The 26,294-nt window shown below is 39.6% G+C and overlaps 1 protein-coding gene across 3 annotated transcripts in view; it reads left to right on the forward strand.

Annotated features, from left to right (window-relative positions):
* Positions 1–26,294, forward strand: part of GNAS (GNAS complex locus) — a 226,803-nt gene that overhangs the window by 159,295 nt on the left and 41,214 nt on the right. For all 3 annotated transcript variants that reach the window (XM_063146684.1, XM_063146702.1, XM_063146693.1), the window contains exon 5: positions 17,204–17,301. In XM_063146684.1, coding sequence (XP_063002754.1) covers positions 17,204–17,301 — 98 coding nt within the window. The remainder of the gene's footprint in view (positions 1–17,203; positions 17,302–26,294) is intronic.

The following is a 26,294-nucleotide window of genomic DNA, read 5'->3' on the forward strand; positions in this document are numbered from 1 at the left end:
GTAATACAGGACTAGGGTGTTATCTTTGTTGGTCCCAGACAGTCCATCCTCCCTGTCTGGATTTGGGTTTGAAGGCCAAGGAAAGATGTGAGTGCATGGAGGGTATGTTGTAAGCAAGCACAATTTGTGACATTGTACAATAGCGTTACTAATCATGGAGCATCAGCCTTAGCTTCGAATTTCTTGGCTTTGTGGAGATTGAGCCAACATGAGATGGCCTTCATTCTGATCTTAAACCAGCAGGTTCTTTTTCATTGAATTTCCCTGGTTTATAAAAAGGGAATTTAGTATTAGTGTTACATAATGCCATTGGATTTACTTCCAAATCTACCATTTCATTTTGGATTACTGAGAATGTACAGTGCAAAACAGCCTATTTCTGGTCAGTCAACATGTAGTGTTAAACCTTTCTTAAGCAGTCTACAGAGGGTTTTTTTGAGTTGTGTTTTGTTTTCTGTAACAACAAACTCTACATGCCTCCCCCCTTCAGAATTAAATAATGTAAATCACTGTACTCCAGAGAATAATGGATTACTCCTCCTACTTTCTCCAACAGTCAGGGCTTATGCAAATTAACTTCAGCATCTATAGTATGATGCAGTAATTTTGAGACATGAAGAGAAGGCTACATTACATTGTTTTGTTTTATTTATTGAGTTTTATAACACTCAATAAAACTGACGTGCCTTGAGAAATAGAATTTTCAAATTATGGGGCTAATTTAAGCATGTTTTAAAATCCAAAATCCATCCCCCCCCCAAAAAAAAAACACCCACGTGCAAACATTCTGAAGAAATATTGTCCAGAAATGCCCATTTCTGGTCTACATCACTGTAAAAATGCATTCAAAAATGATTTGCGTGAAATACAGAATTTAAAGTATTTATTTAAAGTATTTCACATGTAGAAATACTGTTAAAAATTCTATTCTATTTTTTCCTCTTGAATACAGCAAAATGTAATACAACTTTACTTGTATCCTGGCATCAACATGCTGAGGAATTTCTCTGCCAAAGGCAGAGAGTGATGTGGAGGGAGTGGGTTTGGAAAACGCAAATCATATTGTCGGAACAAGTTTAGTTGCATTACACATTACACAGGGGGCAAGGGGAACTATATATCTGTTTATCATTACATCTCATATACATACTGTTAACTCCAAGGGATTCCCCAAAGTGGTTGGCATTTTCATTGGCAGACCCATGTTTCTTACAAGTTGAAGGTCTGTTCTGTAATACGGAGATGAACTGTTCCATAAGTTATAATCTACAAATTATAATCAGCAGAGCCCCTGTCATATGTCCCACCATCTAGAGAGGCCAGGTTGATGGATATTTGAGACAGGGCCTTTTTGGTAGCAACACCCCAGTTGTGGAACTTTCTCCTGAGGGAGGCATGATTGCCTCCTTCCTTATTTGCCATTAGATGGCTAGATGGTTACCTTCTGTCAGGCTTTTAATACCATATAATGTTTAGTTGCTCTTAATGCTGCTCTCAATTTTTTTTGTATATTTTTGTGTAGGTATTTTTTTTCTTCTGTGTGTGTGTTTTGGTTTATGAGAAAAAATGTTTTTTTTATTGTACATCCCCCTGAGCGCCTGGTAGGCGGAGGGTGCAACTGATTGATTAATACAGGTCCCCATTACAGATCTGCTTTCTAGTCTTTAACATCAGTCTATTTGAAATAAAGCTACAGCATTTTAGTGATCTCTTCATGAGATGTTTCGTAGGTAATACATGAAGAGAATGTACGTAACTTCTTCCATGTATTGTTGGAAAGTCTTAAATTACAGAAAGAACCTTTGTAACCTACAAAGTGACTGAATGCAGAAGTTGGTACAACCAGTGGTTCTGACTGTAAATAGTTAGGCATGTAAACACAATGGGGAGGTTGAATGTCTTGTTCAAGGCTATTTAGAGAGATCCCATGGTTGAAGAAATGGGTTTTTATTGATCTGATACACATACACAACAGATGTAAATAGAAAAAAAATGCCCCTTGCCTGGTAGCAGAAGGGCTTTAAAACACAGACCATACGTAGAATACAAAAAAATTAAAAAAGAAAAGATCTTCAGGAAATTCACTGAATGCACCTATAATTTATTTATTTATTTATTTATTTATTTATTTATTTATTTATTTGAGTTGAGGGGGGGAACATGGATTTCTTTCTAAAATGTAAGGGATAAAAGAACATAAAATTTGTCCTTAAGTTGATATTGTATATTCTTCATGTTTTCTGAAACACAACTAAATCTTTAATGTAGGAACTTCATAGAGACATCTGGAATAGTACCATCTTATGCTAGTCAAGGACAAGATGATGATGCAGGAAATAGTTCCCCCAAATATTTCAACTTAATACTTATTTGTAAACATTAAATTACTATTAACGTTGACACCCAAGAGACATTATAAAAACATTTCTGGCATAGTTTAAAAAAATGGCAAGAGATCCTTTGTGCTGTCCCAGAATGCCCTGTGTGCAGCTTTGGCTAGGTGCCAGCTACCATAGCTAGCATTAAACTATTCCTAGGTATGTTCATTTCCTTTTTGATAACATCAGCCCTGCATATTTAAGCTGCAGTTAAAATGCAACACCACAGAGGAATGCAGAGATGTCACTATCAAAATGAATGATGAGGCAAAACCTATAAGCAAAGTATCTGCACATAAATATTAACATCTTGTACTACATTGTATATCCACCGGATCTTCATTTTGCTTTGCCAAAACGAGGGTGAGAGAGAGATACGTCATTTTGCGTCTAGGCTGCTTTTGAAGTTGTCCCTACTATGTTCAAGAAACCTTTGAAAGGACATAGGGCTTGTATTTGACAATGGAGGGGCTGGTAGTGTGTGACTACCATACCTTCCATTGTCACTTCCTATGGATTCTCTAATTAATATGTGCAGTTGGAAAAGCTTCCTGCCGTCAATTATTTATTTATTTATTACATTTTTCCTCCAAGGAACCCAGGGAGGCGTACATAATCATCCTCTCCATTTTATCCTCACAACAACGACCCTGTGAGATAGGTTGGGCTGAGAGTAGAGATGTAAAATTTACAGAAATTTTGAAGCCATGGAAAACCATTTTTTCCCATTTTTTTCTGGGGAAAAAATGACTTTTTGGGAAAAATTGGGAAAGATGCAATATTAGCACTTTTTACAGATTGAAAGTCACTTTGTTACTTTAGGAACATAAAATGTAATTATGTACAAGTTGGTTTGACATAAAATTATCACATTTGGTATATTTAAAAGTACAGTGTATTCAAACAATTATTACAAATTGAAATTACTTTTTTTCAATGTTAACTTTTTTGTAACAAATCTTGCTACAAGCTCCTGAACTGTAAGGAACCTCTTTGGTTTTGCCAGTTTAGGAGGAGCAGGCAAAAAAACAATTTTTAAAAAACAGAAGAAACCATCAACATTAGTAACAAAGAAAATTATTTATGTCTTCGCTAGTCCTCCACAGTGTCAAGCAGACATAAAACACTCATTCCCATAAAAAGAACTGATAAAAAAAATGGGGGGGGGAACCAAGATTCAATGAATGTGCATGAAATTTATTCAGACTCATTTTCTGAACTATTACTATCAGTTTCAGTCTCTGCTTCAATGGTAGTGCCCCCTAGAGGCAGAAATGCATCTTGCTCTTACGTTTGAGAGTTGTAGTCTCGGTTTTCAACCTAAGACTTGCTTGTCGTCAGTGCACAGAAATTGTAATAATCTGATACTATACATTAGGGGGGTGCGCTCCACACCCATCCAGGGGTCCACCAGATCTCTGACAAACCTCTGAAACCACGGTGTGGGTAGGGGGCGGTTCTAAAACAGTCAGAAACCCACAGTGCGGTTAGAAGATTGTTTGGAGCCCCAAATGGATCCATAGGTCTGAAGGTTTTTTTAGGTGATGTGAGGGCACTTTTCATGTTGATGGATGGCTAACTGAGCGCACTTCCATATTAGGAAGACACCAAGGGGGGAAGGGGGAAGTTTTGAGATTGTCATATGTGGCTAACCAATAGCCACAGTCTCCTCCCTGTCCCCCCTCCAATCACAGTGCTTAGGGGGAGGGATTGCAAATGATATAACCCATTTTTCCCCACCTTGGAACTCATTATAAATAAATATAATATTTATTTATTATATAAATATTCTAAATAACAATAATAATAAAATAATTTGTTTGCTAGCTCGTGGAGCGAGAAAGAGTCCAAGTTCCACTCCCCATATGGACTATTGATGTTGGCTGAAAGGAAGGATTTCGGGGGAAATGGCTCATATTATGAAAATAATGAAAACCATTCCATGTAAATGAGTTGTCTCATGAAGTGATGATGACTGGCAGGCAGCGTAGATCCATACAGTCTCACAAGCCAATATTAGGATATGAAAAAGAATCTTGTGCCAAAGGGTGATCTCTGTACTGCAAGTATGGATGTAACTCGGCCAGGCATAAAATCAAGAGAATAAGGGGTGGCGAGAGAAAAGTTTGCTAGTATTGAAGACAGGACTCAAGTTTATATGCTTTGAAAAAAATATATAATAAAGGTATTATATTCACGCTTGTTCTTGTCTGATTTCTCATAGAGAGAGCACCCCCACACACACATTTCACCCAGTAGAGCAAATGGACAGGAAACAGATCTCTATTGTTATAAACTGAAGATGCACAACTGTGCATCAGCAAAGTAAAGGATAAAAGGTCCTGCGCAGTTTCGTGTGTGTATGGGGAGAGGGGTTTGAGGCGGATTTTTTAAATTTAAAAATCAAGGGATCTGCTTTAAACTTGGTATGGCTAAAGCCCTACATAAGAGCTATCAGGGTGCCAAATTTCATCTCTTTATCTTTAAAAATTATGGAGATTATGCATTTTTGTTAATTCGCATTGACAATAATAGCACAGTTCTCCTGAAACAGAGTGGTTTTCTTACAAGTAATCTAGTGGTATGAGGAGATACAGCCACCCCAAAAATTGAGGTGGGGAATTGCCTCATGGGAGCTGCGCCCCGAATTTTGGAGAGGAGCAGACCTGCTCCGCATGCCTCTACTGTGCATAGTTTTTAGAAATCATTTGGAGAAGTAAATATATGAACACCTTGTCTTAAACATTTTATTCATCATGCTAAAATAAAACACCCCATAATCTATTTTTTCCTTCATTCTCCCCCCCCCCCCCACACACACACACACATTTTTTCAATTTTTTTGGAAAACAAGGACAAAAATGGTTTCTGGAAAAAACTGGGGAAAACATTCCCCCCACCCATCCCCCCAAAAAAATTCTGGGTTTTTTCCAGGCCTTCACATCTCTTGCTGAGAGTCTGTGACTAGTCCAAAGTCACCCAGTGAGCTTCCATGGCTGAGTGGGAACTAGAACCCGGATCTCCCAACTCCAAGTCCACACTGGCTCTCTAGATACTATTTCTGTTAAATCAGTCTTTATTGTCTCCTTTATATGTGAACAATATGATTATCACAAATGATGTTTGTTAACAATAAGAACTCAAAAGAACTTCAATAAGAAAAAACAAGAAAAAAGAAAAACATTAGATATAGTTGATGGATACTGTATTTCTTCGATTGTAAGACAGCATTGATTGTAAGACGCACACTAATTTCAGTACCACCAACAGAAAAAAAAATCCCTAAGAAACACCCATGATTCTAAGACGCACCCCATTTTTAGAGATGTTTATATGGGGAAGAAATTGTGTCTTAGAATCAAAGAAATAGGGTACTTCTTAAGAATTTGGATGCTAGAGCGAGTTGGGAAAAGACACAACAGGAAGCACAAGTGCCTTTGTTTCCCCATGTTTCCTTATTTTGTCGGAAACAAACAGAACCCTCTATTCTATCCTGTCCTTCTGTCCCCCTCTTCCCTACCTTTTAAATAGTCCCAGTGATCTTATTGCTGTAGAAAAGCAGTTTAGCTTCTTGGTTGATACATTTCACTAATTCACTCAACCTGGGACATCACCCCAGGAAAACAGCCTTTGGAAAGGCTCTGAAAATGGGGGAAATGTTCACTCCAGTAGCAGAATGGTCCTTATCTCATTCCCTTGTTCCACTGTGACAGGGCAGGGAGTATGTAATGCAGTATAGCTTTCAAGTACTAAGTGTGTACTATTCAGTGTAGCTCCCAGAGTGATGTTCTAAAGTGTCGTGATACAAGACCATTACCATCAAATTCGTAGAAAAATATAAAAGGTCTTTTGGGAGAGAAAAAGCTTTGTTTCAAGTCTAAGTGAAGATGATCTTGCAGCCCTCTGTAAACTTGCCATAGATGGTTAAAGCACTTTTTCCTAGATCTGGCTATAGTGCCACTGTGAATGTAGTATGCTCTCCCCAAGTCTAAGTAGAATACAATAGAGCTGCTGATTTCACAGGAGAGTAAACATGGTGCGGCCACAGTTTATAAAGCATGGTTGTAAGGGAGTTTGTAGCCCAGGTTCAGGGGTTATTTTTATTTTATAAAGCTAAACAGCTGAAGAGGAAGAGAATATATATACATACACACACATATATGTGTGTGTGTGTGTGTGTTTTCAGCATAGAGACTGACTTTGTTTGACCTTTAATCATAAGGTTTACTATGACCTATTTAAAACTCCTGTTATGAAACACATAGTTTCATGGGGCACTGAACTTTGTCCTAACGAAATTGAATCTCTTGTTTTAACTGCAATGTTGTGTAACTCCTGTACACACCTTTCAGTTGTGTGTGTGTGTTTAAAGCAGCATTGACTTAAGCTGTAATTGGTAAACAGCAAGCTCTCAAATGACAAGTCTGCCCTTTGTTTTTATTTTACGAAGTGGTTTGTATCCATTCTAAGGGCCTTTCAGGATGGCCAGTTTATAGTACAATAATGCATAGTTATTGCTAGTATCATGATGCCTTCCTTCAGAGTAAAGATTTTGTGGTAAGAACATCGCATTTCCCCAGCACATAGCAATATTTTGTCACTGAGAAAATGCAGTTATTCAGCCACTAAAGCATCTATTGCTATTGTATATGCAATCTGGAATATAGTTGCCTAAGCGTCAGAGGAACTATTGCAGCATTGCAGGCAAGTCCAAAATTTTCTAGCCCAGTTGCCCAAACATGTGGTGTTCATGGTCTAAAAGACAGGCAACAAACTATCTTCTAGTTTGCACATTCTGGTCACCTGGAAGCAACTCCTGCTCATCATAGGCAGCCAGTTAGGTAGCTATTTATAAACTGACTTTATTGTATAGGGCTATGATTAGTGACAGGTTGCATCCATCCCCTTTATTTTTTGTGAGTTTTTTTTTAAAAAAATCTCTAGATTTCCTATTGTGTGACCACTGTTTCAAAAGAAACAAGGCTATTTCCTGCCCTGCTTTATGTAAGGATGGGCTGTCCTATGATACTTTGATTGTTCATCAGTTTTGTTCCTCCCTAATGTTTCTTCTTGAAAATTAATGAAATATTAATGAAATATTTAATCTTGTCCTCTCAACCCCATTGCAGGTTTGCCTATTTTTTCCTAGAAAGAAAACAAAATATGAAAAACATTAGTTTCTGCTTAAATACTTACTGTAGTTACTGAACAAGTGGCCTGTGATCTATCCCTCTTTTTATATATGGGTTCTTAACCCACTTGCACAGAGAGGAGAGTGTATGTACTTTTTCTAGCAGTATACAAATCAATATTTTCCTTCCTGTGTAGAACATTGAATTGTCTTTGTAGTTGTCTAGGGATTTCTCCAGGTGCCTGCCATCAACAGTCATAAATAATCACAAATGTTTTGCAATTCTTGTATATTCATTGATTTGTGATATTGGGAAATTACCATAAGTGTGAGAATAATAAGTATTTCCAAATAAATAACTAAGTAAGAGAAGCAACTGATATAGTTAACACTTTATTTGCATAGCAAGTCACATAATAATTAGTTAAAATGCTTTAAGGGGTCTCGATGCCAGTCTGTAGAGGAGAGAAAAAATATGTCTCCAATATTGATACTGTATTATAATCTTTGGGGTGTCATTAGTGCTTTATTTTTAAATAGCAAGATGGGATAGAAGTTGCAAAAATAAATGATATTTAGATGGAGCAGGAAATGTATTATTATAGTATATTGGGCAGCGGGGAAGAGATTCTGCAAGGGACTATGATACTAGTTGTTGTGAAAGTTCCCTTTTAATTTATTTAACTTTAAGAGCATTGAGTTTGAACTGTGCATGTTGTGATGGATTTGGAGTGGAGAATAGTGCATAGTATGCACCTCCTGTTAAATTGGAGATATGTACTGAAAGCATCACAGTGCTCTGATGACATGGCCTCCTTTTGAAACAAGTCTTTTCCACATTCATAAGACCATATCTTTTATCATAGATGAAGCTAGCTACCCAGCTTTTCATGGGTATCAGAAGGATATTTTTAGAGTCCTCCTATTAAAAGGTCCCAATATACAGTTGCAGGAATAACCTGCATTGCTGCTGTTACATCATGTGCTCTACTAGAATCTGCCAGCAGATGAATTGATGTTATGGCAACAAGAAACCAATATGCAAGGGCTCGTCTGGCTGTTTTTCTTTCTAGGTAACATGTCTACTAGGTGAGCTTTGTAATTTATTCAGTGTTGGATGTGATTCTTATGTATAAAGAGGGATGCGCATTGCTAGGAGTAGATCACAGTCCTCCCTGACACTTCATTGCCCTTGTATTGATTTTAGCCAGGAGTCAGAGTATCAGATACCCTCCCATTTTTATTTTTTGCTTTATGACCCCCTATACATACAGACCATCATTCTGCTGCCTTGCACCTTCCCAAATGGTTACAAGCCATAAAAGTGATGCCCAGCCCCTTAAGAGGTACCGTATTTCTTCAATTCTAAGACACACTTTCCCCCCCATATAAACATCTCTAAAAACGGGGTGTGTCTTAGAATTGCGGGTGTGTCTTAGGTTTTTTTTCTGTTGGTGGTACTGAAATTAGTGCCCGTCTTACAATCGATGGCGTCTTACAGTCGAAGAAATACGGTATATGACTTGTGTGGCAGTGAGCTGAACCGTATGTGTAAAAGGCCTTAAGTATGGAGCTCTGGGGGTAGGGGTGCCCACACCATTAAAAGTATGTGTAAAGGCGGCCAAGTTGGCACCGTGCGAATGGCTTTGGACTGGATGTATGTTGACTTAACTGTGCTAGGACCAATATACCTACCTCTCTTTAAGTGGCCTTTTTTGCTTGCTTTGCACCCTCTACTGGCCATATTTATTTATTTTAATTTTAATTTGTATTGCAAACCACCTAGGCTAGAAGAGGAGTGAATATTGACAAGCCATTTTCTGAGCTTGGGAAAGCTCAAACAGAGACCTAGTTTGAGAAGCATGCTCTCCCTACTCTTTCACAAATTCTTTTTGAATACCAGTGGGATATAAGACATTGTGCACTATGCCGCTTTGAGTTTTTACATATCCCTTGGTACAAAGTGATCTTTACAGAGATAAAAGTTGAACTGTACGAGAGCCAGTTCACACAGGAACCTGTGAACAAGGACTGTGCTTCTGTGTAGCAGCTAGTGGCTCTGATAGTTGCTACAGTCAGCTGGAGAAAGCCCCATTCTAGCCTCTCAATCATTACCAGCATTATTATTTCAGTGCACTTCTCCTAGGCACTGCCTTTTTCAGCAGACAGGAGTAATAAGGAAGTTGCTGCAACTTCCTTATTCCTTATGTGTGTTTGTTAAAAAAAAAAAAAAAAAAGCCCAAGCACTGTTGAGGACAGTGAACAGCTGAGAGGGCTGGAATGGACGTTCCAGCTGGTTTTATCAATAGCTGTTGCTTCAGTCTCTCATAGGCTTAAGTACACTTGGGCTTTTTCAGAACTCATTTTGCTGACTTTGGGTGGTAATCTGCCTAACTTTTGAAAATCAACATCTGTGTTACTCTATTCCTTTCTAAGCTACTTCATTTTTCTTGAACTTTCACTGGACCGTGCTATTTCTGCACATGCTGTGCTTGCAGCAGGAATGGGGAAGGTGCTGCGTGTATTGTATTTCTATTTAAGTATAATAATTTTGAAATGTGCATTTATACTAGGGCTGTGCACGGACCTCCCAATGTGCTTCTCATCCAGATCCGCAACTTCTGGATCGGGTCCGCTCCTCTCCGCAGCAATCCGCCTATGGTCCGCTCCGCTTCGCTGCGGAGCTCTGGATCCGAATCGGAGCTCCGTGTTTCCCCCCATAGACTTGCATTGAAATTCACACGCCTATAACTTTTTTTCTGTTAATGTTAGAAACCTCAAGATCAGCACCATGAGACCTTATCCATGTATGCATATTCCTGCCCAGTTGGAAGCAAATCCAAGCATCCCTTGATTTTTGGGGGATTTTTGAAAATCCTACACCCCATTTTCAGAAATGGGATTTACTCCGACATTTTTACTGATACAAACTTGAAAGTGGGCACCCTCACAGATGCCATCTAGATCCACATACATGGCAAGCTTCAAGCAAATCCCATCATCCCCTGATTTTTTGACAATTTTTTTTCCCTTTTAACTCACCCCAATTCAAGTCCCATGCTAGAACTCAGTCACTTTTCACGTTAGAGACCTCAAAATCGGCACCATGAGAGCTTATCCATGTATTCACATTCACGCCCAGTTGGAAGGAAATCCGAGCATCCCCTGATTTTGGGAGAATATATGAAAAATCCCCCACAAAAAGGGACAGTATGCCCATAAGGAAACCATACCTGCCCATAGGGATCCATTGCAAAGTGCTTGCCCGTAGCACAGATGATTTGGGAGAATCAAGATTTTTTCTAAATAAGAATCTTCATCTCAGGTGAAACACTTCCAAAAATGCACACACACACACCAAGAAATCTTAAACAGGGTGAGCACACAATACAGCTGCCTTTTATCACACAGAAGGATACCCTGAGTCAGAGCAAGACACGCACAAACCATCCCTTTGAGGCGGGCACAGAGGAGGACAGGCAGCATGCCCCTTTAGCACTGGGAGCAAGCATGCCAGAGGCTTGTGGGGTTGAACCCATCATCTAGTACATCTCCCAGGCACCAGGAGGGCAGAGAGGCAGGCAGAGATGTACGACTATGCCATAGATCTATGGGGAAGTAAGTCCCAGCAGATACCCCACCACAACAGCACCCAGGCAGAGGCGGGAAGGCAGGCATGCAGCAGACATTTCTGGGGGCACAACGAAGTGAGCCAAGGATTGTTTCAAAGCCAGTAATGCAAACCATCCCTGTGAGGCGGGAACAGCACAGAGAGATGCCTTTTCTTTTGCATCCCAAAACTAGGGGACTAGGAGGATAAGAGTAAAGCTTTGTGATCCTTGCTTCAGAGTTGATTGACTGCACTGTGATCACAGCCATTAATAACGTTAATAATTGCAGTACTAATATTAATATTAATAGTAATAATAATAACAACCACAAGAGTTGAACCACAATGAAAGCCTGCCTGACTTCACTGAAGAGGGAAAGCCAGGAGAGCTTGGGCTATGGGGTGTATAATAAATGTAATAAATAAATAAATAAACACAGGAGGGGTGGAATTAAAAGCAGCAGTGTTGCTGAATCACAAGAAGAATTTTTTTAAAAAGCTATGTCTGTCTTTTACCAGTAAGAGGAAAGTGGACGTGCCCAGGGGGAGGGGGAACTGTGCCAATTTGACTGGCCCTGTCTAGGTACCGGTCTTTCAGAAGCTACCTTACACTTCAAATCATGAGAGGCATGTAGCTTCCACTGGTTAACCTTTGGAGTGTTCTGATGACCCTCCAAGGACAGGAGTGCACTGGGCACGTCCACATGCCATAGGGGACCTCATCCCCTTGCACCACATCTATTCATTTGTTCACCATGGTTAGGGTGGGTAGCAGTGCTGTGTTACCTATCTGTTATTTATTTGCTTAATATGATTTAAGGTTGTGTTTGTGCGTTTGGTGGGGCTACTGTTTGAAAAAACACTGGGAAAAGTCCATTCAGAGACTAAGAAAGAAAAGTTTCCCAGTATCCCAAGTTACTAAGTATCCCGTTTTGCTTATCCCCCCTCCAACTTTGGGATTGGAGGATGCTTCATCAGGTGATCACGATTGGGAGTTGAATCTGCCTCTCATCGCTTCAAAAAAAAGTTACCCCTCCCGCTTTTTTACCCTCTTTTTAAAAAAATTATAGCAAGCAAACCACAGCACGAAAACTGCTGAAAATAGGCACAAATGACCCCCACCCACGACTCTCTAAGCACATTCAGTTTCAAGGAGGTAGCTTGAAAAACAAAAAAGTTATACACTAATCTTTTCCTCAATGCAATCCTATGGGGTAAATATCCAAAATAGCGGGCGGAGCACTCCATGTAAAAGCGAATTATTCGCTTTCGATTGCTTCTCTTTGCCATCCTTTGCTAGCCACCCAATCCGCTTCTCCTCCGCCTGTAATGGAGGCGAAACCCCCTGCTTCGCTTCTCCAAACCAAAGAGAAGCAGATCACAGCCCTAATTTATACATATACATTAGCATATGCAACTTTGATGCAAACTGTTCCCTTTTCTCCTCTTTCTTTGGGCATGCACGTCCTCTTTTTTTCATAGGAAGTGGCCACCCTTTGTCTTTTATGTAAATGTTTTAAACTGCAATTAGATTTGGGGATAGAAAGCTTACAAAAGTAATGAAAATTGCATATCTAGACCACCACCATCCCACTCCACCTAATCTGTCACAAATTCAAATCTGCAACTTCTAGCTGGGTAGGTGGCATCCAAACAATCTGAGTGGAAAATTGCCTAATGAAAGGCATAATTCATGTGGTTTGTATCTCAGACATTTGTCTATAATTCACTAAATGTTAATATTGATTGTAGGTTCTTATTTCGAAATCCCAGTCAAGAAGTTCAAAGAGTGTGGACTTAGATTCTTTTTCCAACCTACGTGGAATGTTAATGACCACATTAAAAAGATAGCATAACTGTTGCTGGGGTATAGTTCAGCTTAGAAGAAGGTGACAAGAAGCAAAGTAGGATTCTCATTGATCAAACACTTTGGCTGTGATGGGTCATGCTCAGTCAGTTAAATAAATCATTCCCCAATAGAGTGTGCTGGTCAATTGGAATAATCTCCACATGCCTTATCTCCTTGTCTTCATGTCTTTTATCATTTGTGAATAGAATAGCACAGGGGAGAAGATTGCTTAAGAACAAAAATCAAGGTCGGAAAGGCTTGAGTCGAAATCTTTGCTAAATGGATTATATTACAGCAGCTTGATTTTGGGCCATATCACCTCTTGGGAAATTGATAGTAAACATGGCGGCCTTATGGGCTCCTGCCCTTAGGCTACATCCTACTTTTTAGAGTTGCAAACCTCAAATAATTGACAGCAAGCTGTACAGCACAGCTAACAGAATGTATGTTCTCAGTTTAAAGGGACAGTAGAACTTATGTTCCATATTACAAGAGAGATCAAGGACACAAAATGATAGAAGGTTTACCCATGACTTGTAATGGGAGAACTACCAGTAGTTCTTCTTTTAAGACTCATTTTACACAGTCAAATGTTTGTATGGATTCTTGTTTTGTCATCTCAGTGTTCTGGCCACAAAGCTTTCTTAGAAATGTTCAAATGTATATTTGATATATTTCATTTTTAGGGCAAATTTGTTTTCTTGATTGATGATCTAGAAATAAGGAAATACAGATGCAGAAGTTATTGTCACTAAAAAACCCCAAAGTGCACCAATTTTAGAGTAAAGTTTCCATGAAAAGGTTTTAATAGTAAATACTATCAGGACAATGAACTGTGTTGGAACTGCAGGTGATGAATGGGCCACATAAGTTTCTTATTGCATGAGTAATGTCAAAATATTACATTACAAAGTAGAAAACTGTAGCCTAGTTCTCCAGTTTAGGAGATGAGGTGATCAACCTATATCTGAACTATACAGTTTAAGATTGCAGGTAGGGACTTACATGACTTGAACCCCCTTCCATACAAAAATGCACGCTTTGAGAAATCTGGCACATTTGGAAAAGCTTTTTTCTAGGCCAGTCTTCTCCTTGGCATAATAGTTTTCTGTATGTTAGCATTGGGGGCAGGGTGGGTGAGTAGCATTCCAGTATGTGAGCTCCTACCTGCGGTCTGAAGTGGCACAGACCAGATATACCTCATCTTTAGTCTATGAGAATTAGGTCTATCCCACTTCTGTGCTTCAGACTTTTCAGCATTGTATGATGCGTTAATTGCAAAAGGGAGTTACTTGGTGGCAAAGAGCACAAAAAGGCAGACTGAAAAAGAGTTGGGAGGGTGAGATTAGAACTACATTGGAACATAAAGTTCACATACTGGGTTGATCCAACAGAGGTTAATTGTTCTAAATCAAATACATTTTCCCCATTCTGTTGCATCTTCTTTTCTTCTAATAAAAACTCCAGCAAATGCTGCTGATACATCTGCACAATACCTTATTAGTCTTCTCACTGTTCATTTAGCTGGAGTGTGTTAGGACACCTAAACTCATGTTTGCGTTTTGGTTGAAGATTTGGATTATAATCACTGGGGATGGAATCACTATTCCACTAAAACATGCTTTGCACTAGTACAAAATATCAAGCCCTTTATAAAGTTTAGTTACCCTGATTGCCTTCTACAAAATTTCTCATAGTCTTTCATGTGCTTTTGGCTGATTTTTCATATTTAAGTATAGAAAAAATTATTCTTAGAACACAGCTCCGGTATTATGCACATGTACTTTGTAGGAGATGAAGGGAATTCACATGTGATTCACCCTAAGTCGATGTTGGCACATAATTATTTTCATGTGAACTATTACCACTGAAAATACTGTGCTTGAGGTGATATGTTGCTCCTTCAGTGTTTCATGATCAGTGGTGGCTTTCAACGCATACATCACTTGTTTTGAGTAATAAACATCAATATTTGATCGAGAAAGGGCCAGTCAGGCTTAGATCACCTATCTTCTGTGATTCTATACAGGGAAAATATTATGAACCTAATGAAAATTCCTTAAGATGCAAAAGACATATGCCTAACATTCTTAGGAATTCATTTTAAAATTGTGGCCAGTCAATCTGATGCAAATAGTGTGCTGTGACACTGAAGAGAATAAAGTGGAATTGGGCTCTTCTCGCCACCGACCCCCAATGGGTGGCATTTCTTTGCTCCATACTTGTCTGTCTCCCAGTGACCGCCAGTTGCATTGCAACACTGTCGTTGCACATCCGTTTATATATTAAATGGAAGGATACCATTCTTTTGTATATGTTTTTGAAAGCTGGAATTCTAATAATTGGGTTTCAATGCAGCAAATTACCTGCTTGCATAAGTATGAAAAACAGTTTTGATTCACAGAAATGAACCTTAGTTATAGAGAATCTATCACTGTATGTAGAAATATTAGCAACTATGGCAGGGGTGTTGAACTATTTTCAGTCCAAGGGTTGAATTCCATTTCAGAGAAGCTCTCAGAGGCCATGTTTCAGTGGTGGGCATGGCCAACATGCCAGCATATTTTAGCTTAAAGTTCATACTGTTGATAACTAAGACTTCGGAGGTGCATTTCATCCTTTCCGAATGGGTAAAAACTGCACAAAAGCCAGGAGACCAACAAATGATCAGTGGTTGGGAAACAGGGGTGAAGCCAGGGAAGGGATTAGGGCCATCTGGGGAACCTAGGTGGGCCAGATTTGGCTCCTTGGCCTAGAATTCTACACCCCTGAACTATGAATTATGTCCAATATTGTGTGACTTCCACTTGCACAACATAACTTTCCCATCCTCTTCTCCCCCCTGCCCCACTTCCACGCCAGAGAATTCTCAAGTCCTTCAGAACATATATGGAGGCCGGGGGGGCTACATGGAAGAGGGGAATCCACTCAGCTGGCAGATGTTGTTCAATTGGATGCCACCCAAAATAGTTTGATTTTTGCATAAGCAATCATTGTATTGGCTGAAGCACACTCCTGCATTGGTGACTATACATGTGTTCATGGATCAGTTTCTAAACTTTAGGAAATACTTTAATCCTTTTTATGATGTGCTCTGTCTGCTGAACCCAGGGCTGGTCCTATGCGGATGTATCAGGAGGACTAGAATGGGAAGAGCGGCGAATTGTGCCACTCTACCCACCCAAAGGGGCAGGCCTGCAAGCCACTTCCTTTATCCCTCCCCCTGCATCGCCCCGCACCATTATTATCTCTGGTGCCCCCTGCCTTCCTGTTGGCCAGCTGCTTCCACCTTCTTCTCCAGTCGCAGAGGCCTCCTGGCAGAGTCAAATGAAACCTACTCATGCAGCCTGCGAATAGGGAGTGAGGGGAAGAACTGTCACTGCAGTCTCTTCCTCCAGTGTCTACCTGCCTCTCTGCTCATCAGCCACTTCTACCTTTTCCCCCAGCTGCAGGTCCTCCTGGCACAATCAGACGAAATATGAGAGATCCCAGTCACTCCTCTTCATAATATTTTGGCTGACTCTGCTGGGAGGCCCCCATTGCAGGAAGGAGGAGGAGCCTCCAGTGCCCACCCACCTCCCTGCTCACTGACCGGCCTCGTAGCTGGTCATTTCTACCTTCTTCCTCACCTGTGGAGGACTCCTGGGAGAGCCGGCTTAAATATCGCAAGACATCCTTGCCACTTCCACAGCCGGGACCTTTCACAATATTTCAGCCAACTCTCATGGGAAGCCCCTGCAGCTAGGGAAGGAGGAGCTGCCACTGCCTCCTGTGGCGCCTTCCCACCTCTGTGTTTGCTGGCTTGCCTGCCAGCTGGCCGCTTCTCTCTTCTTCTCCAGCCACAGGGGCCTCCTGGCAGAGTCAGCTGAAATATCATGGGAGGGCCCAGACGTGGGACCTCTAATAGTATTTCAGATGACTCTGCCAGGAGACCCCTGTAGCTGGTGAGGAGGGAGGGAGGGAGGGGGAGAACCTGTCACCGTTGCCACCACCATTCTCCAGAAGAAGCAGAGCAGCAGCACCAGGGGCAGCACTGCCTCCTCGCTTGAGGCACCAGGATGCCTTGGGCCGGAGTTCCAGGATGTTATAATGCAGATACTGCCTGTTTCTAATTGAAAGGCTTCATGAAACCCATGCAGAACTATTTTTATTTGGTTGGATGTTGATCATTATGTAAAAGCGTGTTGCCTTTTTATTTTTTTACTTATACCCTCCCTTTTATCTTTTGCTTTCAGGAGTTCTACGAACATACAAAAACGCTTTGGCAAGATGAAGGTGTGAAAGCCTGCTATGAGAGATCTAATGAATATCAGTTGATCGATTGTGCACAGTAGTAAGTACAACTTGTTAAAATTGCTTATTGCTTTTGTTGTTTGTGGGAGGGTAGTAAACATGGGAAACATTTCTTGTCTTAGTCATTCATTCAAAGAATAAACATACCTTTATTGTGAATTGATGGAGTTGATTTGATAAAAAATATTTAAAGCCTCGCCTAGAGCTCCTGAATATAGTGAGTTTGGTAAGAAACCTGTTTTTGTTCTGACTTTCTCTTATCCTGTAGCATTCTGTTTGTTTTCTGATTTTGGTGTGCGGTATGCTCCTTGCAAAATGCCAACGATTTTGCACGGGGGAAAACTGTATTTGGGAATGGCATCAATATGGAAATGTGTAATAAAAATTAAAAAGTCCATTTTATATCACCAGTCAGTAGACAGTGTCTACAAAATTCATGTGAAATACATCTTAGGCTATTCAGAGGTTAGCTGACATACAACTCTTTCAATATTGGATAATTCTTGTCTGTGCCTATAAAAGCTGTGGGAAAGTCGGGGAACTTATTTCTGTACTATAATTTGCAACTCTAGGGTTTTTTTTAACTGAGTTGCAGGAGATGGGAGATATTGTGAGTTGCTTGTGGGTCAATATGGAGCCTCTTCCTAGAGTGAAAATATTAAAATGGAACATATTTCAGTTCACGGTTTATATATAACTTTATTTCCTAGAGTGAAAATATTAACTAGCTATCATTATATGGAAACTTTTACTTAACCAACATCCTGTACAGTTTCAGTATTGAGTTTACTTCTTCTGGTTTGTGTCCTGAGAACCAAAGCAAAAGGATGCTCACAGATTTGTTCCCTTGCTCCTCCCTGTTGCAGCCATTGGCAGTACTCCAAGAAGCCTCTCTGGAGTATCAGGATACCTTCCTTATGGGATGGGGGGCAGGGAGGCTGTTGAGGAAGATGAGAATTACTCAAAATTAGGTGGCAGCACTTTGTGTAGTGGAGCAGATGTCCCTTTCTACAGCAGCCCCTTATGATCCACCCCACATGGACAGTTTCCCATCGCTCTAGAGAGGCTTTTGGGAGAAGCTTGCAAGAGGGAGAGGACTAGAAAAGTCCTCACCTGTAAATTTACCTCCATGCACACTTTTCAGGATCCAGGTTTCTGTGTTTACTGTTGGACATAGATAGCATTATGTCTGGTCCCCCTGCCCTTCCTTAGGATAAGGGAGAGAAATAAATAGGCCTTGAGTGTTTGTTTGCTTTTGTTGAGGCTTAAAAGCAGGAATTCCCTTTCTATGAGTTGTACCATCTAACTAAAAGTTAGAGGTGCAAGTCTTGCCACCATATTGCAATGTATACGTCACTTGCAATATAGTTAGGTAGCTATTTATTTATTTTTTATAAATGAAATTCCTTTTCAATTCGGAATGTATCATATATTTGGCTAGACAACATTGGGAGGGGCCATAGTTCAGTGGTAGTTCAATACCTAGTCCCTTCAGTTAAAAGGATCTAGTAGCAGCTGATGTGAAAGAGCTCTACCTGAGTTTCTTGAAAGTTACCACCAGTCAGTGAGGACAGTATTGGGCTAGATGGATAAGTAGTCTGGCCTGGTATAAGGAAGCTTCCTATATGTTCCTGATACATACATACTTTCAGTGCTTAGAAATTACCGTTTTACAGCTTGCCGTCCCCATTCCACAGCACAAATGAGAAAAGGTCTCATCTTTCCCATAAGTCCTCATAAGAATTGGAATGGGAGGGGCTGGTGGCAACTGCTAGTAGTAAGCCATTGTTTGGGGTTACTGCCCTGTTAAACATTTTTATTGCCATATTGATAGAGAGGAAATTTTAGCAGTAGAGAAAAATATCAGTATATTGGTCTACTTTTGCAAAGCATGTGGGGATTACATTTGGTGGGAAAGGAAGCAGCAAGAAGCTATGTGGCAGATGAGAGTTCAGTTACTACTGCTTGGCTTGATGATCTTCTGACTCCAGATGTGCATTCTGGCTTCTGGATGTTCTAGATCTTGGCACTGTCCCATGGGAAGGTGTGCTTCTGCGTATGGGTAGGAGTTGGAGAGCTTGTTCAGGTGGTTATGTTGGTGTACTTGAAGGGAAACTTTTGAATGAGCAGAATATGGCAGGACACAGGATGTTGGCTCCATGTTGGAAGAAGGATGAAAGGATTGAAGCTTTGAAGACTTTGAAAAAAGTATTGGTCAACCCATAGTCAAATGATTCCGTTTCTTTAAAATGTCATTTTAGTTGTTTGCATTGAGCTAGGTTTGGACACGACAATCTTTTAGACTAGGCTCAGCCTGTGTGTGCACACACTTCCTCTTCCCTTTCCTGCCTCTTTACTCTCTTGTGCCTTTGTTCAGTACTCCTAACTTACAGTTTACTGTAACTTCCAAACCTAGACCTCAGAGACATTGCTGTGTATAACGCTGTGTGGAATATTTCTTTCTGTACATACCAGCATGTTTTGTTATGAAATCCATATCATTTTTGAGCCTTGCTCATCTTGTAGGAACTAACAGACCAAATGTGCATTTGATACACTGGGTAGTATCCAATAGGGGTGGTGTGCACGCAGCCAGACCCCAGTCCATGTGCAACCAGACCCACGTGCGACCACAATACAACACCTTCAGGGACAAGCTCTAACACGCATGAGAACGCTGGTTTCTGGAAGGGGCCTCTTCTACAAACCAGCATTTTCACACACATGGGGGTTTGCCCCAGAAGCAATATATTGTGGCTGCACATGGACTGGGGCCAGCAGGGTTGGTTGCACACACACCGTCTCTATTGGATACTCTCCAGTGTCACCCCTCCATTCCATTTTGGAGAGTGAATCCTATCAATGACTTGGATCAGGCCTCTCAAAGATGTGGACCCATATGCAACACTTGTACTGCTTTGAAGTGGGCAGTTGATGATAACCCTACTCCCATTTTGGGGTGTATGCCTAGGGCCACAAAAATATTGACTATGTAACAGGAGAGGGAGTGCAACTCATTTGGAGAGCTAATGCAGAAGGTCCTAGGTTCAATCTGTAGTATCTCCCAGTTAGAAGGATCAGACTCTTGGATAGGTGCTGCCAGACGGAGTAAACAATAGTGGGCTAGATAGACAGGTAGTCTGACCTTGTATAAAGCAACTTCCTATGTATCAAGTTCATAAATATGGCTGGCATGCTACACAACTGAGAAGGTAGTCACTTTTTTTCCTTCCAGAAGATGGAATCTGTTTAGGATCAGACAAGAACATTGAGAGGGGCAGAATGCTACCTTTCAAAACACGTCCATTACAAAAGTACAGCTCTTGTATATTGGGATGAATGAATACCAAGCAGTTGTTGCTGTGCAATGATAACTTGATCTTTGCATTCCCTGTTCTTGGCAGTGGAGTTTTGTTTGCTCTCATTTGCAGTTCTCAGGCCTGCCAAGATGACAGAGCTGGGCCCTGACCTGCAACCTGTCATAACCCCTGTACTTTCAGAGGTTTTTAAAAAAGTGGATTAGTTTAAGCCTTCAGCCTCCCTGTAAATAAGAAATCATAGGATAAGTTGGGATTAACTTCCACCTTATCTTTCTCTGCCTATTCCCTTTGTTAAATACATATATATTCTTTACAGTTTCCAAAGGGGTAGCTGTGTTAGGTCTGCTGCAGTAAAAATAACAAACGATCTTGTGACATCTTCAAGATTAATAAATTCAATACAGGAACTAACTTGCTACAAGCAGCCACTGTTTTCAAGTGTCAGGTTTAGGGGGCAGAGATGTATCATCTGAAGGCTGTTTTCAAAATAATATTTTTTTTTTCTTAGCACTATAACTTAGAACATATTAATAATAAACTCGCATGTATTAGTCCATGCTTTTTATCTATGTGTCCCCAGACCACCAGTGTGCGCCTTCTCTGAATTACCCTCCTAAAGGAGATGCAGTTAGTGCCACCTTTTTATTCCCTTCAGCAGCAAAACAAAATGTTTTTATTTGCCCAGGCATTTTAAATTAATGGGAATACTTACCGATCATGCTTCTCAATTTTATTATATTGATTTATCTTTTATAGTTGTAATATGTTGATCATTTTTAAAATGTCATGTATAGGGCAGTATCCTATACTGCCACTGCACCTTTGCTGGTTCTCTTGCGCAGGCAGAACTGACCGCTTGACCAATAGGAACTAGCAAAGCTCTATGTGTTGGAATTCTATCAGAGTACCTTAGAATACGCATTCCTGTCTACTCATTGGGAACACCGTGTGGTAGGCACATTTATTCTAAGGTACTGTGCTAGTATTCCTGATTTAAGTCATTATGTTGATCTGACAGCAAAATCAGCCATATTATGTCCTCAGATTTCAATAGCACTTTCTGTGGAGAAAGAATAAGAAAAGGTTATATCAATGGAATTGGCTAATGGACACATACACACTTATTTATGTAAGTAAAGAGGAAAACAGTTAGGTTACCTAAGGAATAATTGAACCTAAAATTAAAAGCGTATTCTTTCTCCTCTAATTATCTTAATTTCTACCATGATCTTCTCCTTTCCCCTTATTTCTCCCTATGCAATGAAGAGTTGTAATGTCTTTATAACCTGATGTATTGACCAAGGCACAGTATTGGAAACACGCATCTGGTTTCTCATGTAGCATTTTGCAAATACTATAGCAAATCTTGTGAGTGCTTTGTACGAATTGTATTAAACACTTTCAGAGATTTTCACATGACATTTTACTGTATGTATTATCTGAGCAAATAAATAATGTAGCCAAAATAACTTTTTTTTGCTTTGAACTGTTTGTAACTTTTTCTTTTATGCACAGGTGGGAAGTCTAAGACTGTAGCTCAGTTTTATTCTAATTACTGCCCCAGTTTGCCATAATGGGTACTTTACAGATCTGTTAAGTCTGTTACTGTGTAGAAGAACCCTTGTTCTATTTGGAATTTCAGCTGACTTGGCTTGCTTTCAGCTTTCCTGTACTTCCTGCTTGCTCCTGCAAAACTGTATAGCTTGAGAAGAGGGGGAAAGAGGCAATTTCCCTTCCCTTAACTGGGTTTACCAAGCTGGTTACTTTCACTTCGGCTTTTAGAAAATATGTGATCTTGAATTCAGGAGAGAGATTCCTCCGTGCCATCGATTGTGAGGGCCCTGAAAGTAGGAGGCAAGCCACAATACTCCTTGTCTTTCAATATACTTTTAGGCAGGCATCAAGAAGAAGATTGCATTTGAAACTTTGGGCCTTATAAGCATTACCTAGAGTCTAAATAAAAGTTTTAGCTATAATACTGAGAACTCAAAGCAACATAGCATTCTCCATATCTCGTATAAAATGGCACAAAATTGGCTTTGTTGACACTGGTGTGACGAAATTAGGAAGAGACATGGAAGAGAAAATAATATCTATACTAACAATACGTTCTAATGTAGAATATTTATGTGCCATCTCAAATGTTTATCAGAGTTAACAGTATCTCACAAGTATGCTTCCAGCGGTGCAGTGTTAGATTGGGGAAGAGGCTTTTCCTTGATCACTTGGCATGCAGAGGAACTAGTACATGCAAGTAAAATGGTGAACATAATCCAGAAATCCAAATATTTTTCCCATTTCCAGAATATAACACCTGGTTAAAGGTATTAAACTATGATTTTATTAGATTGTAAGCCTATGCGGCAGGGTCTTGCTATTTACTGTTTTACTCTGTACAGCACCATGTACATTGATGGTGCTATATAAATAAATAATAATAATAATAATAAACTTCTATACAATGATCAAAGGATACAGCAAAAACATACACAAAAAAGAAGGCTTCCACACCAAGCATTGCACCATTGGAAGCATAGATGTTAGATGCTATTTACTATAATAAATTAGTAATTTGTTGTGAGATTTTGTTTGTTTTTAATGCTTATTTAAATTGTATTTTATTTTATTATGATTAGTTTGGTAAAACCCTTTGTATACCATCCTAATATCTGTAAAGATAAAGGGTATTCTAAAATACATGTTTAATTAATAATAACTGAAAGCTAGAGTTTTATTATGATGGTATTCCATGACTGATTTAGTTCATATTCTTACACATTCAAAATATTATTCCTTCCCTCACCTCGCCATTAAGATATCCTCATTGCTTTCCTGATGATTTTGCTCATACCACCTCTTTTTAGTTTGAAGGTTTTCTATGCATATCTTCCAATTAACGTTTCCTGGATTTTAACTTGGGTGGAAAAGGAAATAGGGCAAGGGAAGCCATTCGCAAGCTGTTTCACACCCCTCCGACTTCAGGAAGGGCTGGAAGTAGCGTGAGGGAGCTTATTCACATGCTGTTTCCTGCAAGTATGGTTCAGCGTGTTTTCTTGCTGTCTGCCATTTCAAGGGAAGAGATGGCAGCTTAGGAGGTTTATGGTGTAAGTATAGCAAGCTGTACTACTTGCACTTCATCACCAGCAGAACGACAGTGATAGTCTGAAAGGGGGCAGGACAGCCACGATAGAACTATATGAATCAGTAACTTGCAGAATATTTTGTTTTACTTTGTAACAGAAGCCTTGGGAAGAGAGTATGTATGCAGCAGCTGCAATTGATGAAGAGCTAGATGACAGAGACATCATACCTAGGTTCTTCCTGCCTTTTGTTTGACTAATTCATTGTGCGTGCGTGTGTCTATCAATCTGTATGAATGCAACTGTGAGTCTGTGGGCCCACTGAGAGGTAACTGCCCCATGCATATAATCATCTCCTTGAACTGCCATTAGTAATGAAAATATATGGTGCTAGCTAGCACACAGAGTCAGACTCTCTCTCTTTCTCTCTCTAGAAAAGGAGTGCTTAACTTATGTGCGTTATTTTTATATGTAACAGCATCCTTGTTCAAAGAAAAGACGTTCATTAATGTCTCCAACTTTTAACCACTATTATCCCTAACCAGTATCTTTACTGCAGCCCTTTCAGACTCTGTCCTAGAGAACTTTGGGGTTCCTTGAAAGCTTATCATGGGTTCCTCAGTGAGAAGATTGGTTCCCTGAAAGACAATTTGCCCACCAATCCCAATCTTTCCCTGCAATGCACAATAACAGTATAAGTATTTGTTACATTACAGAAATATGCTCCCTTCACTTGAGGTTCCGTGACAGACATGCCAGTAGCTTTTAAGCAAATAGGTTGCTCTGAAAAATGTTACTTCAGTGTAAAAAGTTTGAAAACCGCTTTTCAACTCTTTTAATCTTCCTTCTCTCAAAACATGCACACAATTCCACCCCCACCCCCAAGCAAAGTACACCTATTCAAGATTTTTAAAATTCAATTCCTCCTCATCTTTTGCATCTCCTCCAGCACTGAAAGAAATACTTAAAATCATCCTCACTGTCACATTGTAGTTAGTGAAAAATATCCTTGTAAAGTCTCACCAATATCATTTTGGTTTGTGGTCCTGTATTTTAAGAGTTATTTGAAAAATTCTGGCTTATCATTGCTTCTGAACGTGGCCATTAAACACACAAAAAAGAAAGATTGCTGATGAATGGGTTACAGTAAAAGCAGCAAGAATCATTGTGACGCGATGACTACATGACTAAATGACAGTATCTGATTTGTATGAACAAACTTTCAGATTAGTAACAGAATTTAAGAAGTGACAAGAATATAAAAAGAATCATGCTTTTTCAGAATAGTAGCAATTGAGCTAAGTATGCAGCCAGATGAATTTACATATCATGGTGTGCTTGTCGTTCCTCTATTAATATTCTGCTATCTAGTAATCAGGGATCTCTGAAAATAGAGGTTGCACTTTGTATTTTGATTATTAGGAAGCCGCTAATAGATATTAACGTAATCAATTTTAACAGCCATTTTTGTTCGTTGCTTGTTGCAATGAGCGCCATAAGCAAACATACACTGTATGAATAATGATCTCCTTTTGTTTGTGTTAAACATACCATCTATCAATTTCTGTAGATATATTTGGGCAATTTTTGTATTTTGAAAGTTTCAGAAGCTTTGGTCATGTTCCTCCATCTTCTTTCCCCTCACCCCAGTGATTTAGATCTTACTTCATAAGGAAGAAAGTCTGCTCCCTAAATCATAGAAGTCAATACTGGGCAGTTTGGATCATTGGTCAGACTCTCCCTAAAGGAGTTCTTTATCCAATATAATGTATGTAGAATTAAGCTGTTAGGTCACAGGGTGGGGATAATTTTAAAGAAAACTATGCAAAATTGGTTAATTTAGCTAGAAGGTTTTGATCCATTCTAGAATTTAAATATGTTTTATTCTGTCACAAACAGTTTGATATGATAGTACCAATTCTTCTATGGAAGGATTTCTCTTAGAGAAATATAGAGCTGGATGTTTAATTTATGACATCTGAATGCTTGGTGAAATCTTAGTGTAAAATTTGTTTTTGTGTTGAGAGCCAAATGCAAAGGGGAGTGACACAACACCACTCATTATTAAGTGGATCAAGAGTATTAGGGGATACTTACTCTGCTTTTTTCTTCAGTTTTTGAGGGGCTTTTCTGCTCTCCAGACTACCAGAAATTCTCCCAATCCTCAGAATACGTATTGAATTGACAACTGTGAAATTCTGAGTTCAGCATTTTTCCTTTGTCAGCCACCTGCCACCCAAAACACAAAATGCACTGAAAAATGTGCATGGTAAAATTCCCAAAATCTGGATTTTCAGTATGGAGAAATTTTGCAGTTTGGAGGAATTCAACTTTGCATAATAGAATCCAAAATATTTTCACCCTATTGAAGTGAATTGCGGCTTCCCTTGTTTATAACTTTAGATCAAAGCTTTGCGTTTCTGTTTTTTCAGTTGTACAAAAACTAGTTGAACTGTAAAAGCAGGCTTTTTTATGAGCACAGTGTGTTTGTTCTTTCAGTCTAGGAATCTTTTCTTGATAGCCACAAAATAAATACTTTATTTTCTAGGCTTGTCTTTATAGATCAGATTTACTGAGAGAGGTGGTGTTGGGGTTCATAGTATCATAGAATAGTAGAGTTGGAAGGGGCCTAT

The sequence above is a fragment of the Elgaria multicarinata genome, chromosome 1 (assembly GCF_023053635.1).
Source record: "Elgaria multicarinata webbii isolate HBS135686 ecotype San Diego chromosome 1, rElgMul1.1.pri, whole genome shotgun sequence".
NCBI classification, from domain to species: Eukaryota; Metazoa; Chordata; class Lepidosauria; order Squamata; family Anguidae; genus Elgaria; species Elgaria multicarinata.